General features: G+C 38.1%; 1 protein-coding gene across 3 annotated transcripts in view; it reads left to right on the forward strand.

The window, feature by feature from the left end:
- The window catches only part of PLCB1 (phospholipase C beta 1), a 695,548-nt gene that overhangs the window by 217,686 nt on the left and 462,014 nt on the right, over nt 1-15,848 (forward strand). For all 3 annotated transcript variants that reach the window (XM_027069591.2, XM_027069592.2, XM_027069593.2), the window contains exon 3: nt 13,422-13,490. In XM_027069591.2, coding sequence (XP_026925392.1) covers nt 13,422-13,490 — 69 coding nt within the window. The remainder of the gene's footprint in view (nt 1-13,421; nt 13,491-15,848) is intronic.

Below are 15,848 nucleotides of genomic sequence, written 5' to 3' on the forward strand. Positions count from 1 at the left end.
GAAGCTAATGATTATTTCTTCTATTTTGCCCTTGATGAAAAAGTCTAATACAATTATTTTTTTTCTTAACTCTATTTACAAAGGAGGCATTAAACATGAGAATGTCTTGATTTGAAGGAAGAAGAGGATACAAAGAAATTCTCCCCAGCATTTTGCCAAAGACAATTTTCTTTTAGAGCAATTCCACTCTCAACTGCTCCCTATTTTATTGTCCAAGTTAATATTTCAGAAAAGTTATCCAAAGACTAACTTTTGTGGTTGTCTTTCTTGGCACCATTCTATGGCTTCTGTGTGTTTTCAGAGTATTCTTCTGCCTTTGAATAGGTGAAGTTCATGTGTAAGCATGTATAGAAACTCAAGGTCAGTGCCCTCAGTTTTTCAAGGAATCATCTCTTTACAACTGCCATCATCATCAAGGAGCAGATGGAGCCCTTCTGTTTCTTTCCCTTCTTCCCCATTTACACTATTGTGTCCCTCCTTCCTGCCCTGACTCCCTATAGGAATGGCCAATTTAGGAGATGTTCCCAGTGTATTGGCTTTCCGTGTACTCTAGTGCCATAATCTCTCTAGCTAGGAGAGATGGCATGCCCCTTTGTTCCTCCTTAGCCACCTTGCTCCTGTCCTCTTTCTTCTTTCCCTACCTCCCTCCTTTCCTCCTTTCCTTCCTCCCTCCCTCCCTCCCTTATTCCTTCCTTCCTTCCTTCCTTCCTTCCTTCCTTCCTTCCTTCCTTCCTAGCTTTCTTTCCAGGAATATCTTTTGACATATATCAGAAAACTATAGACTATTACAGAAAAAAATATTTTAAATGCTTTTGCCTTATTTGTTCACATTAGCTAAGAACCTACTTAATTCATTTATTTTTTTTCCAGGCTGCAGTTTAATTCAACTTATACATTGGTCTCTCTGTCACTTGTACTAGCATTCTCTTTCCTTAACTCCATCTTTGTTTATTCTCATTTCAAATTTCCTGTCATTGAATTTTTGAAAGATTCTATATTTCTCACCAATTGATAGAAATAAGCTTCACTGTGTTGCCACCTTGCAACCTTTTTAATAAAGGTAGTAAATGGTTGGTTCCCTTAGGGAATTTCTTGTGAAAGTCAAGACCAAGATGTATTGGAAGGAGATAAATGTCTTTTATTAGTTGTCTTTCTTTGCTTTGTTCCTGCCTACTGTTCTGAAACTGAAATTGGAGTAAACATAAGGCCTTGTAAAAGAGTTTTTACACGATATTCTCCTTTTCATTGTTATGTAGTACAAATGTGAAACATATAGCTATATTGCTCCTTTGTTCCCTTTTTGGCTCTAAGCTCAAGAACTCCAAAAAGATCATTTGCTCAAACTTCCTCTTGACAAGTAGCCCACTGCCCACCTCCCAGATCTGTCCAGATCTTACTCTGGTAACAAAATCTTTCACTCTCTTGTAAAACATTTCACTTTTTAATGAACTCATAGAAAGATCATAAAAATTCCCTCCTTTCCACATTAGCAACTGAAGTCTTATTTGTGTATGGACAATTTTAACTCCCAGTTTCATCTCTCTCTTCTACATCTGGGCCAACTCTGAGTTAGCCCAAAATTCCTGGTGGGTAAGTCTTCTGTAGTCACTTGACTTGTCCTTGAACTTTTGCCTTGCAGTAAATATTAGCTTGATCTCTTAATGATTACCAGGTCTTTTCTTTCCCTTCTTCCTACAGCTCTCTCCTCTCAAGGACTGTAACTCTTCAGTTTCACAGTCTTCCCATGTGTTGTCTTTCAAATCTGACCTCATCCCACTCTGAGTCCAACTCTGATTGTGTTTCACTTACTCCCTCTCCATTCACAGAGAGGTGGTAATTCTAAATTAATACTGTTTGTGAGAATATCTAGAAAAGTAATGCTGTTTATATGAAAGCTTTGTGAAAAGTCATCTTCATTCATTTTTCAGTAAAGTTTTGATGGAATTATGAAATGAATCTTTTTTATTCATCTTTAGAGTAAAATTTGTGTGTTTCCAATTTAAAAAAAAAAAAAAAAGCTTGAGTAGTAGGTGGTTGAAACTGGAATAAATCTTTACCAAAAGGAAAGTGACCTAAAATATAGTGGATAAGAACATACTTCTTTTTAGCTCTGAATATGACAAAAATGAACTCTGGTTTGGGAATTAGGTAAGCTGATGCTTTTTATAGTTTTACTTTTTTTTTCAGGGAAGAAATATTTCTCCTTTAGAATCAGGCACTGACTCTTGATTATGATGTGGTGTGTCAGAACCTTTGAGAAAACTATTTACACATCAGATTAGATGATATATACTCATATGTCCATTTCCCAGGAAACAAAGTATTTTAAAATCTGATTAAGAATAATACAAGATAAAATACAGCATACAGGGGCGCCTGGGTGGCGCAGTCGGTTAAGCGTCAGACTTCAGCCAGGTCACGATCTCGTGGTCCGTGAGTTCGAGCCCCGCGTCAGGCTCTAGGCTGATGGCTCAGAGCCTGGAGCCTGTTTCCGATTCTGTGTCTCCCTCTCTCTCTGCCCCTCCCCCGTTCATGCTCTGTCTTTCTCTGTCCCAAAAATAAATAAACGTTGAAAAAAAAATTAAAAAAAAATACAGCATACAGTGACTGAGAACTCTCTGAAAGAATGCTCGTTTAGTGGATTTATAATGATTATGATTATTTTTACAGAAAATTTGAGAATTCCAGAAATATACAAAAATCTATCAAAAGCTGAAGAGAAGGATTAACATAAAAATGTGATTTTTTAAAAACCATGATTCAGAATATTTTTAAGTTTAACGTTATTTTCTAAGTTGATTATTTGTAAATGATAGCTGTCTTGGGTCATATTCTCCAAACAGACCCAAATGTAAGTGGTTGTTTGCAAGAGATTTATTAAGCAAGTGCTCCTAGAGAAGCCATCAGAGAATGGAGGAAAGGAGAGTTAAGAGGAAGAAGCCAACCAATGGTGAGCTTTGAATTGTAGTCCCCACCTCAACCTAGGGGTTTGCTCTGCCCAAAGCCAAGATTGCTGGGCTTTTATGCTTCTGTACCTGGTTGTCATGGGATAGGAGCTCTCTGAGGGGAAATAGTCTCCCAGGACACTTCCTGCTGTCTCTGCATCTGGGTTAGTGGCTCTACTAGGCCAAAGGTAGTCAAAGGCTATAGCTGTCAACTGTTAGGAAAGAAGTGTGCAAACACTGGGGTGGGGGGTGTATTTAACTGGTAAAGGGGACCAGCAATGATCCAGGTGGGCATCAGACTTTGTAGAGGAGCTTTATGAAAATTTTCTGAGTAACTGGAAAAAGAGCCTGGATTTAGTGAGCTTATTCAATCGTTTATAGTTCTTGATATGAAGAGCTAGCCTCTTTTGTGTACTTGCATTAGGTTGAGATTGATCAACAGTTGAATGAAAAGGAGTTTACTTCTGATGAATTTACAGCACATAGGCAGGACATTGAGGATGATTTGTTGATCAACTCAGTGAATGTTCTTCTGGGGAAAACACTCCCCATTAGACATATCCAGGCCTTATCCCTGTTAATTAGCATGGAGAAAAGCTCAGTTGGATTTCTTTGTCTTACCAGAAAACCACAAGTGATCTGAAAAAGCAAGTCTTCTTTGAAAAGAAAAAAATAAGTGCCATATTATTGCATACCTGTCAACTTAAAATATTGTCAACTTAATATATGTCAACTTAAAAAATGTATGTCAACTTAAAAAATGTATGTCAACTTAAAATCTCATTTTGGAAGGTAGATTAACTCCTTATATTCAGGATGTCCTGTGAGATTAAAAGGTCATCAAAATCCTGTGGTTGCTGCTTTTGTTGCATCCCATAAGTTCTGATATATTTTGTTTTCATCTTTGTTTATCTCAAGATCGTTTCTAATTTCCCTTTGATTTTTTTTCTTTGATCCATTCGTTTTTCAAGAGTGTGCTGTTTAATTTCCATGAATCATAGTTTTTTGGGTTTTTTTTTAAGCCTTAGAATGTCCTTGATGAAGCAGTAAATTTCTATTAAGACTTAAAAAAAAATCATTTAGTTGCTAGTACATGGGGAGGAGCGTGGCAGGATAAAACACATACCTTAAGGCAGAAAAATATGTGATGTATGTTGGAATAAATAGCTGAAGGAGAAAAATGAGTCTATCTGCATGGAATTTACAAAGTGGCTACCAGGGAAGGCAAGAATAAATACCATTTTCACATACTTAAGAAAATTTGGAGGTCACTAGGCATGCCATGAGAATGTGATTAAAGAGAAAAGACTCTCGTGAGTTTGAACCTGTGTAGGGCTCTGTGCTGACAGCTCAGAGTCTGGAGCCTGCTTCAGATTCTGTATCTCCTTCTCTCTGTGCCCCTCCCCCACTCATACTCTGTCTTCTCTCTCTCTCTCAAAAATAAATAAACATTAAAATAATTTTTTTTTCAAAAAAAATAGAGAAAATATGGGGCGTGAGGCACCTGGGTGGCTCAGTCAATTGAGCATCTGACTTTGGCTTAGGTCATGATCTGACGGATGGTGAGTTCAAGCCCTGCATCAGGCTTTCTGCTATCAGTCCAGGCCCACTTCAGATACTCTGTCTTGTTCTCTCTGCCCCTCCCTGGCTTGTACTCTCTCAAAAATAATAAATAAACATTAAAAAAAAAAGAAAAAGGATATTTCAGTTGTCAGCCCAGGTGTGTCATGCATTGGGTTGAATCAACACATCTGGAAATAGGCCAAGCATCTTTAGGTCCTCCCCTTGATTTTTCTAGTCTCTAGGGTCCAAAGTGAAATCACTGCTTCAGTCTATAGTGATATTGATGGTACTGCTGAAGACACTAGTCCGAAGAAGACTTTTTTCAGTTATATTATCAGATCTGTAATTGCTTATATGACTCCGAGGCAGTTATTTTTTAAATGGATCTGGGTAGCATGTCCAGTGTCCTACAGACTGTCCTACAATAAGCTGTAGCCCTGGTTAATTTGTCTTTTCTATGGGCAGTTGCTGTCTTCATTTAATATCTAGGACACAGTTCTCAAATTCCACTTTGCATCTGAATCACCCCAAAGCTTAATTAAAGTATAGATTCTAGGCTCCACCTCAGAGGTTCTGATTCAGCTAGTCTATGGTGGAACCTGAGAATTTGTGTTTTTCACATATTCCAAGGTGTTATTGGTGCTGATAGTATTCCAGGGACCACACTTTAAGAACCACGGATTTAGGGAAATGAAAGAATTTAATTCATATAAGCAGATAGGTGCTATGCTCAAATATTACATTAAGGTAAGGTTAAAGGACTAAAGTAGCTTGCACTTCCAGATAAAAAAAGCTTAGGTGGCTGTTTATCCATAGTGAAATAGGTGTAGACCAGAGATAACATTTTAGATGATTTAAAGGGAAAAGCTGGCTACATGTACATCATCTGGACTTTTCAAGTGGAAACAGCTTATGTGCCTGATTAATGTATATCACTTCCATATTTCATTGCAAGTGACTTTTTATGGAGATCAGATTGTACGCTCCCACAAAATATCCACAAAGAGAGTTTTAAGCATTTATGAAACTATTTGCCATGTGATGGATATTCTTTCTAATTAATCTTATTGGCCTGAAATGAGGACTTTTGTTGAGCACAGGCATAATAGAAAACTGTGACAATGCAATCTTTATCATTGTTGTCACAATTAAAAAAAATATTTTCAGTCCGTAACAAATGCGATACCATACTTCTCTGTAAGAATGTGGTGAATCCCTCCATGCCTGTTAATAAATTAGACGTAGGAAAATAAAATATATTGGTTATAAGCGTCCAGTATGTTCCTGATTTTATTCAACTTTAGAGCATATACAGGTTTCCACAGTGATTATGCAGAGGTTTTTCTGTTTTTTTTTTAATAGTGTCAGCGACGTAAAGTTAAAATAAAGCCAATTAGTATTGTTTTAAATTATACCCGTTTTCATTCATCATTTTAAACAGTTGTGAGAAGATACTAATGCTCTAGAACCTTGGAATCATGTGTGGCATTTCTGTCCCTGCTCCACCCCATCCACAACCTCCCTCCCCTGACCTGCCTAGTCCATTGATGCATTAGGTTATATATGCATCCAGTTATAGACATAAATGCTGCTGGAATTGTTTTATTAATTTTATGTCCTAATAAAGCTTTGGTGCTATGGATATAATTTTATGTTGACTTACAACAGCTTTAACTTAAACAATTTTTATTATTACATGAATATATAGAAGTTTCTCAGGGAGCTAAAGAAGGAAGTAAGAAGGAAATTTGGCTCTTTCATAACTAGGGGCTAAACTACGTTTTTGGTTTTCCACAGAAAAAATTAGATATTTGCCAGTAAATTTCACGCTGCCTCGTGGGGACACAGCCTGTTAAAATTAGTGCCATATTCTATGTATCATAATATTTTTTTCCTTGTACATGAACAAAACTGTGTTCTTTTTAAAATTGGATCACTCAGTTAATATTCCTGCTACTTTGTCAATATTGAAAAATAATTCTTTAGAAAAAAAATAGGTCTGGGAGAATGGGGATTCTTTTTCCATTCTTTACTCAGTCTCAGTGATATGGGGTAATTGATATGTTTTCTTTTGGTCTCAGTTTCCTAATCTGCAATCTGTCCCAGCACCGTAAGTCTGTGATTCCATTAGAGTAATTGTTTCCTGTAGGTCATATTCAAAAATGATGACAGTATTGCAATCATTTTTATGCTGGGTGGAGTGCCAAGGTATGTGAATTCATTTACATCCCTTTTTAATTAAGTGCATTAAAATATGGAAACAATGGGGGCAGCATATTTGTTATCTACGGCTGCAAAACACGTTACTGGAAATTTAGTGGCTTGAAACAACAACCATTTTTTATTTTACAGTTTTAGTAGTTCAGGGTCTCACCTACTTGTAGTCTTACAGGCTGCATTAAAGGCGTCTACTGGGCTGTGTTCTCATCTGGAGCTGGAGTTCTTCTTCCAAGCTCATTCAGGTTGTTGACACAATTCTGTTCAGACTGAGCCCTTTAATTCTTAGACAACACACAACACAGGAAACAGGTGATCATCTCTGCTGCTTCAGGTCTCTCACTCCTAAATCCTCTTTGGAGAGACTCACCCAGGATACCTCCCTTTGGTTAAGTTTAAGGCACTTGATTGAAGACTTTAATTACACTTGCAAAATCTTCACATTTGCCATATAAAGTAACATCATCACGGGAATGATAGCCTCTCACCTGTGCCATATTCTGTTGGTTGAAAGCAAGTCTTGGGTGCTGACCACATTCAAAGGGTGAAGATTGGACAAAGGCCTGAATCAGGGCACAGGAATCATGGTGGCCACCTAGGAGTTCTGCTTACATCAGGTAGGCAAGACGCTGAGATTTGTGATGCCATTGTAGAACTGAACAACAGTTGTCACTCAACTTTTCCATCAGTTCTCTCGTTTGCACAATGGAAGCTGTCATACTCATGTCACAGTGGTGTTGCAGAGACTGATGAGATAATGTATGCCAATATTATCTCTTACAATTCTTGGCATATTGCTGGTTGTCCGTTGTTAATAGTCATGGTTACTATTGCTATTATTAGTATATTACTTTGACTTTGCCTCCTTTAGTGATAGGAACCTCTCATTGAATCACTGTAATTTTTCAGTTTTTATTTTATTGGCTCAGACTATGTCAATAATTACAATACAACCCATAACCCATGAACTATGTCATTGTTTCTTCTCCATTTCAAATGTTAATCTAATTTTGCATTTAACTGTGACACACAAATGTGAAAATTGGTTTTCTCTAGAAGTGGTCTTTTTTATTTTGGTTTCAAGGTTTTATAAAATATCTCTGGGGTTTTAGATTTTCAGATACTATTCTTTTGTTTATTTGCATTCTGTGTTTTTCTTCTAGATGCGTTACCTATCCATTTTAGCCTTTTCTACTAGCATCTTTTCTCTTTCACCCGAATGGGAAATGTTGCAAGCATAAGATGTTATATGTACACCATAGTTCTTTCCTGTTAAGTGGAGATCTTAGTTTAATACTTCACTTGATTTAATAGCAGCCCAATGAAGAAGGTGTTGCTGGCATCTGCTTCTCTGTTTGACAGACAAGGATACAAGGCACAAACATCTGTAGTAAGGGGCTTAATAATGCACAGATTGCAAATGATAATTCCAAGTTTTCTGCTCCCTAGTTTTATGGCATTTTCACCATTTTAAACCTAGCTTGGTTTCAATAAAGAAACCCAGATGTATCATCTTTCTCTTTTCTCTGCTGTGGTTGGTTTTGATAACCTGTGCACCTCATTTCCATCGGTGTTTCATACACTAAGGATCCAATACAGACTTTGGGGAAAAAAGACAAAAATGAAGGCTAGAGAACAAAGGAAATAAGAGAGTGGGAGAGAGTGCGGGGATTTATTTATTTATTTATGTATTGAGAGGTACACTACACAGATTTTTACTCCCTCAGAAGTGGAATAAAGTAAAGGAACAAAGAATTGAGTCTGCTTCATCTGCTTCTCTTTAAATTAAAACCCTTCATTAAAGGATTCCAAAATAGTTTTTTTTCTTTAACATTGGGCATTTTAGGGAGGTTTGACAGTCAATAAAACATATTAATGTCTTCTACTTTTGGTAGATCGAAGTTGAACTTAATGAATATACCACATGTGGAGGTATCCATAATCACCCTCCCCACATGCCCAGCCATTAATATCTTCTCTGTGAAATGTTTGTGACTGTAATTGCTGCTCTGATTATATATTGTGTGAACTTCAAGTACGTTATTATATCGGGTGACTAATGGAATTTGGTGACAATGCACAGAAATTGGTATTCTGGAAAAGAGTTGGTTTTTAAACTGTATTCTTTCCTGAGTTTGCAGTGCATTTCATGGCTCATCTACCTCACAGTGGGTTCATGGCTGATGGATTGAAATCTTTTTGCTGAATAGTAAACATCAGAGATAATTTGGTCTTCCCTTAGCGTTTCTCATCACTCATTCAAAATATCAAAAATAAGTACTTGATTACTGTTAATTCACTTTCATCTGTACTGACAAAGGGAGAAGGTACATCTGTCAACACTTTAGTGGATATATGGGGATGGGGGGTCCTAGGAGTGTGGTCTCCAAGCTCTGTAGGGGGCCACTGTATGCCTTGGAAATAAAGCGGGTCTACTAGTCCATCCTTCCTTTACTGGCCAAGGTAGGGCACCGCAATCCTCTTTTCATTGTTGGATGGGCTTAGAGGTGAAAGAGAACCAATTTCCTTCTTTTGCTTTTCTAAAGATATCTTTAATGTTATTAAGTATAAAGCAAAGGTTATATAGCATAGCATTTTCAGCAAACATAGAACAATTTCAGTGATTGCTTGAATTTTTGAACAGAGACATTTGCTTTTATAGGGTGAAATTTAATGCTAAGAACCCTTATTAGAGTAGGTGTTGATGCCATTTGTCATTCAGTAGTTTTTCTTCAATTAAATTGAAGCCTAGATTCACCACGAGGCACACTTTTGCACTCAGGAGGTAAAATATTTTTATTTCACACTTCTCTGTTTAAAGAAATGACAGATGTCGATTCTTCATACAACATATTATAACATATAAGTAATGTATAATTTTATCAATCATGTTCACCTAAAAAGCCTTATAATAACAACCCCACGAATGAGTATATATCAGTGATTTGACAAGCACTGGTGTGGTCTATGGACCAACAGCATCCACATCACCTGAGAACTTATTAGAGATGCAGATTCTCAGGTCTATCCCAGTCCGGCTGATCCAGAAACTGATGGAGCACCCAGCCAGTCTGTTTTAACAAGTTTTCCAGATGACTGTCATGCAAGCTAAGCTTTGAGAGCCATGGGTATAGAAAGTGTTATCATACTCATTCTATAGATGATACAGTTAATGCTTGATGTGTCCCATGATTGGTTGGATACATGACCAGTTAATTTTAGAGCCCTTCCTCAAACTCAGGTTTTCTACTTAAACATCATGTGACCTTCCTCTCTTAATGAGTAAAAGATAGTGAATTCCATAAAGCTGGAAATCAGTATCTCTTAAATGAACCGAGAAAGGGACCATTTCACTGCTTTCTAATAATGAGAGTAAATTGTTAAAACTATTAACTGGAGAAAATTAACCTAGAAAAAGTTTTAATGACATAAGCAACATATTGTGGTCCTGTGCATTGGGTTCCTCATTTGCTTTTTAGTGGAAGCGAGAATAGAATGTAGTTAAGCCCCAGGGGGGTAGCTGTTGCGTGTTAATAGAAGTGGGAGACACTATTTTAATCATCACTTTCTACTCGAATGAGTCCATTGGACAGCTTTTCCACCTGGGTCTTTCCCATGCCACATTACCCACGTTGATAGTGCCCTGCGGTGGTTTTCCTACACACACAATTTTACACACAGACGAGAGAAATTTCTTAGACGCTGTGGTATCGGAATGAATCCCCAGGGCAGCTAGCGTTAAGTACCCCTCTGTGACTTGGGGAATGAACGTTTCTTCTAGAGCTGAGAGTAGAAAACAGTGTTCATTATCTGTAATATAAAAGTCTATATAATGACTCCTGCTAAGATCTAGTTCTTTGTGAAGTCACTTTGGGTTTTGTGTGTATAAACAAGTAGAGTTTAAGGCTTTGTTTGCTCAACTGGAAGGAATTTCCTTCGATAGAAAACCATGATATAAGATGAGGTAAATGTGTTATGTATGTGTGTATGATTTTATTCTGCATATATGGAAAACATCATGTAACATATATGGAAAAGTGTGACAAACATAAATGTCAGTGTTTTATGGATAATTTTAAAGAGGACACACATGTAATAACTACCAAGTCCCAAGCGTTTGTAATAACTGTCCACACATCCCTGCTGTGTATCTCCCATGGCTTGTAGTTTTCTGCACACAATTCCTGCCTCTGTGCATTTGCACCTACTGTTTCCTCTTCCTCTAACCCTCCTTCCCGACCAGAACACAGAATTATAAGGCTGGCAAACTGTTTCTCGCCCTCGTGTATTAGCTGAAAAGATGCCATAGTCCTTTGTAGCCCATGTCTCAGTGTACTTTGAAATGTCTCCTTTAAAGTATCATAAGTGGTTTTGTGCATGAGCTGCTCAAAACAGCTGTTTTCTGCATTGTTGGTGTCGTTCCTCAGTACCAAGCCGGTACCTGCCACATAGCAGCATTTGATAAATAATGCACCATTGAACTAATGACTGGCATTTCTACTTGGATGAACCCCTCAAACCAACATCTCCAAAATGCATTATCATTTTGCCCAAACTTCCAAGTCCCAATGGGGAATATGGAAACCCTAGGGCTGTTTATGACTCCTCTCTTCCCTGTAGACAATTCTACCTCCATGTTATGGCTTTCATCTTTCTTCCAGTTACCTCTACCTTCATTTGATCTCCTGTCTCTCAAATGTCCACTTGGTTCTGGTCTTCTGGTTGAAGCTTCTTCAAGCTTAGGGCTCTTCCTGCTTCTCTCCTTCCAGCACGGGTTTTGGTTGTCTTGCTGTGGAGATAACAGACCCAGACCAGCTGTTCCATCGCCTCAAGTCTGAGGACTTCCTTATGCATTTGCCTAAGTGAATCACTGAGTCTAGCATTGATACCATTCTTTTCTAACACTGATAAGGTGACCTTCACTATTGTGAACGGTACAGCCTTAGGGGAATTGTAGTACCAGATCTTCTTATCCTGCAAGATCTTTGCTGGGTTGCTCTCCTCACACCCCAGGGTTTGGGAGGATTTCCAACAGTCACACCTGGCAAGGAATGGGTTAAGGGATCCACTAAAATGGGAACAAGCAAACTTGTAAGTCCAGGGTGAGCAAAAGAAAAGAAGGCCCTGTTTCTTGTTCACAAGAACAAGCTGTGAAGCTTGGGCTTCACATATAAGTGTGCTGGAGCCACGTGTTCTGTTGGACCTGCTGTGTGGTCTTTCATGCCAGTGGACAGACTCCACCCCCACCCCTGTGACTGCAATCATGAAATCAACCTCAAGTGCAGGAAAATAATCAGACCCTTTTACACGGAACATTTGGAACTGTTGGCAGCTATTTGAAGGAATTGCCTGGGAACCCCAACTACAAGTACTTGGGGATATTAGGGCCCATAAGAAATTACACCCACTCGTGTTTAGAGGTTCTGAGCAGCAGAATGATGCTGCAGTGCCTCCTGTAAGAAGAAGGGAATTAGAGGCCTGAGTCCAGCTGTCTCATTGTCAGCATGAGTCAGATGCATGACTGTTCATTGCAATGCCACTCCATCTCGCCAGCGTAGAGTCTCCTGTTAACTTGGCGATGTGTATTGTCACAACACTCATGGCTCAGTGTCCTTAGCTGGACTCTCAGGGTTTTCCATCCTTTTGCCCATATCCCTTTCTGGTATCATCTCCCATGACTTTTCTTCATACGTTCTAGGCCCCAGTAATGGAACACTGAATGTTGCCTGTGAAAATCCCCTCCCACGCTGCCATTACATTTTCCCTGTGCTGTTCCTTCTTCCCGAGTGCCTCTCTATCCCCTTCTGCCTCCCTACCCTTCTCCCCTGCAGTGTTCTCCATCTCTAAGCATTTCTAAGCATCCATACCTCAAGGTTCTGTCCAAACCTCTGGTCCTTTCTTGTCTAGATATTTTCCAGTGTTATGCCTTCCAACTCCTTTTATCCATGCTCAGTGACTCCTTCATGGACTTTTTTTGAGCCCTGGGGGAAAAACTTTCTTTTCTCTGTTGACTCCCATAGCAGTTAACTTTATAGTTGGCATTAACACATCCTCCCTTGTCTTATGCATATACATTTCTTTACTCCCTTGTTTGACAGCAAGTCCATCCAGAGGAGCTATCACATTTTATGTATCTTGTATCCTAGAGTAACTTGCATATTATGGGTGTTCAGTAATATATAATGAATAAATGAAAAGATTGAGGCATAAGATATGAATGCTAAAGGCTGGAGAGGGGGCAGGTAGGTGAGGCAGATTCATCTCTTTCCCTTGGCAAGGTGAACTGATGGGAACATCTCTTTCCACCACCCCCTATCCCCATCTCCCATGCCACTCACATGTCCTCACACTCAGACTGACTCTCAGGATTATTTTTTGACCACGGGGCAGGAAGGCATGGTTCATGATGATTTAGGGACAGCTCATAGTATAGACCGGGGACCCTGACCATGCCCATTATACTTTCAAAATGTCTCAGCATATATATTAAATTGAGCAGTTAACGGTTAGCTATCTTGTTGTTTCCACTCCAATTTGATTGATAAAGAATGTGAAAGAAAAAATATCCTAACTGCAGAGAAATCTTCAGGCAGGTCTCAAGATAACATGATTTTTTTTTAAAGAGATGACAGTGATATAAAATAATGAAAGGAGATCTGTGGGGATGCTTAACAATTTCACATTTTTGCCTTCCAGGAGACGGAGCTGTTAGATCTCAGCCTTGTCAAGGATGCCAGATGTGGGAAACATGCCAAAGCTCCCAAGGTAAGAAGTGGAGTGTTGTGCACCCGCCAGATGCTGCTTTGAGGATTTGGCCGTGTCATGGTATCAATTAATTGCCCCAGTTAAAAGTTTCTCTGTTGTAGATGTTGTAAAACACAATAAAACAGCCAGTCCTTCCAGAAGCCTGTATGCCCTAAACATTTCCACTTTTGTTCAAAGAAGGCAACAGTGAGTAAAAATATAGGCAGTTGGACACGGGGTCTTGCTTTCTGTCCTCTAATTTTCGTGTTGCTTGAAAAATATATAATGAGGCCAAAGTTTCTGGGTAATTCTAAATAGTTAAAATGTTCTTGAAGTTACTTGGAAACTTCCTGGAGCCTCATATGCATACATGAACTAACTCTTAGACATGATGAATAAGACTGTAATTCAAATACTTTATAAGTAATATCACTTCATCCAAAAAGCCAAAGGGTGTGAAGTCCTTCTATAAATGTTACTAGTGAAGACCTGGGGAAGTTTGGGATCAGTTGTGTGGCCTGTCAATTTGTTTTTGTTTGAAAACCTTACTGAAGAAATACTCAAAGCAGTGTTTGTGATTTTATTTCCTTTTTTTTTTTTTTTTGGAAGATTATTTAACAAATGTTGAATAAAGAATATACAAATTTTTTTAAACTTAGATTCTGGTTGAGTATACTAACAAACTGCATTGACTTGCCTGTACAGTAGGAAACTACTCTTTATTGTATTCAAATTTTAGTACGTTAAATACTTCCTTTCTAGCAAAGATAATATTGTCAAATAGGGAAGTACAGGTGCCATTCAGGAACTCTTACCTCTTACCATAATTGATATAAAACTAGCGATTTTCTATTTGAGTATCTGCCTGCAACTTTTGTTTTATTCTTTAAAAGTCAAAATACTTTCTTTGACATCAAAAATTATCTGTTGCTGTGGAGAAACAGAAAGAAAAAAAAATCACCTGGAAGGATCATTCTTCAGATACATAACAGTGCAATATTGGCTGACAAATTCTGCCATGGAACGAATACCCAAATACTGGTTTTACTGCTGTAGGAGTTAAGCTGATCTATAGGAAAACGTGAAAAATGAAGACAGAAAAATCTGAATTATTTTCAAGAAGGTTTCTAAATGTGTTTTCATGTGCAAATAGTCTATTAGTTGTGTTGCTCTCTTCATAATATAATCAAATTTTAGTAGTTTGGTCTTTTAATTTTGTAGCAAGCTTATCATTATTAATGCTTCCTTGATGATTCAGAATTGTTTAATGTTTAGTGTAGGAAAGAAGTTCTTTCTTCTTCTTTCCCCCAAAACATTCCAGCCATGTTTCAGGTAAGCCTGTTAGTTCCAAGAACTGCATTGATAGCAGAGTTATAAAGTTTGCCTTTAAATGCAAGTTCATTGGCCTAACTTGAAATTTGATGATCAATATTGATGATAAAGACTACTGCTGCCTACACTCCCGTAGAGCCCCCTTTGTCTGCAGGCATCAGAGGTGGAGTTGGCATCTCTGCCACCTGGAGTTTCTTTCTGGCTTCCCTCTCTCTCTTTTATTGTAGCATTCAGCCTGCTGATCAGTTCAGTGTTTCATTTATGGACGCGGTTGGATACGTGTCTATTGAATGAGGATAAATGAATAGAACTAGGGTCTGTGCTATGCTCAGCTGATAAACCACTATTAGATCCTAAAATATTTCTCTTAAGGACAGACTTGGATACTTGGAATACTCTGACCTTTACTGTTTTGTTTTCTTTTGTTTTCTTTTGTTCCCCCCACCCCCCTCCACTAAAGATTGCTTTCTCTGTGGATTATCTGTGTCCTTGGCATTTTTCCACTCTGTTCCTTGCTGGTGTTCAAGAACTTCAGTCTACTTTAATATTTTAAAACCTGGGTTCTGTTGTGTGACCTTCCTGAGACTCAGGCTTCCTCATTGGCTACATGGTGATAATGATAACAACAACAATAATAGTAACTAAGATAATAATGAATGGGCACTTCGTATCATTACTATAATGGCTAAATTAAATAATTCCTTAGGAAATCTTTAGCAGAGGAGTTCTCAAATTTGACTGCCTGTGGAATCACCTCAAAAGCTTTAAAAAATGGTAATGTCTGTTTCCTAATCCCAAAGATTCTGGTGCTACAAGATTCTAACTGGTGTTGTAGTGTGGATATCAGGGCTTTTGAAAAGCAGATTTGTAGCAAAATTTGAGCACCACTGACTTAACAGATCACTGCTATTTAATAGGCACTCATTAAATATTAACCACTATTGTTGGTATTATCATTGTTATTTTTATATTTAATATTATTAAAAAATTTCAATCATATTTGCAGGAAGTCAGGTTTTAATTTCACTTTATGTGGAAAAGTTTATG

Source organism: Acinonyx jubatus, chromosome A3, assembly GCF_027475565.1.
Source record: "Acinonyx jubatus isolate Ajub_Pintada_27869175 chromosome A3, VMU_Ajub_asm_v1.0, whole genome shotgun sequence".
In the NCBI taxonomy this organism is placed as follows: domain Eukaryota; kingdom Metazoa; phylum Chordata; class Mammalia; order Carnivora; family Felidae; genus Acinonyx; species Acinonyx jubatus.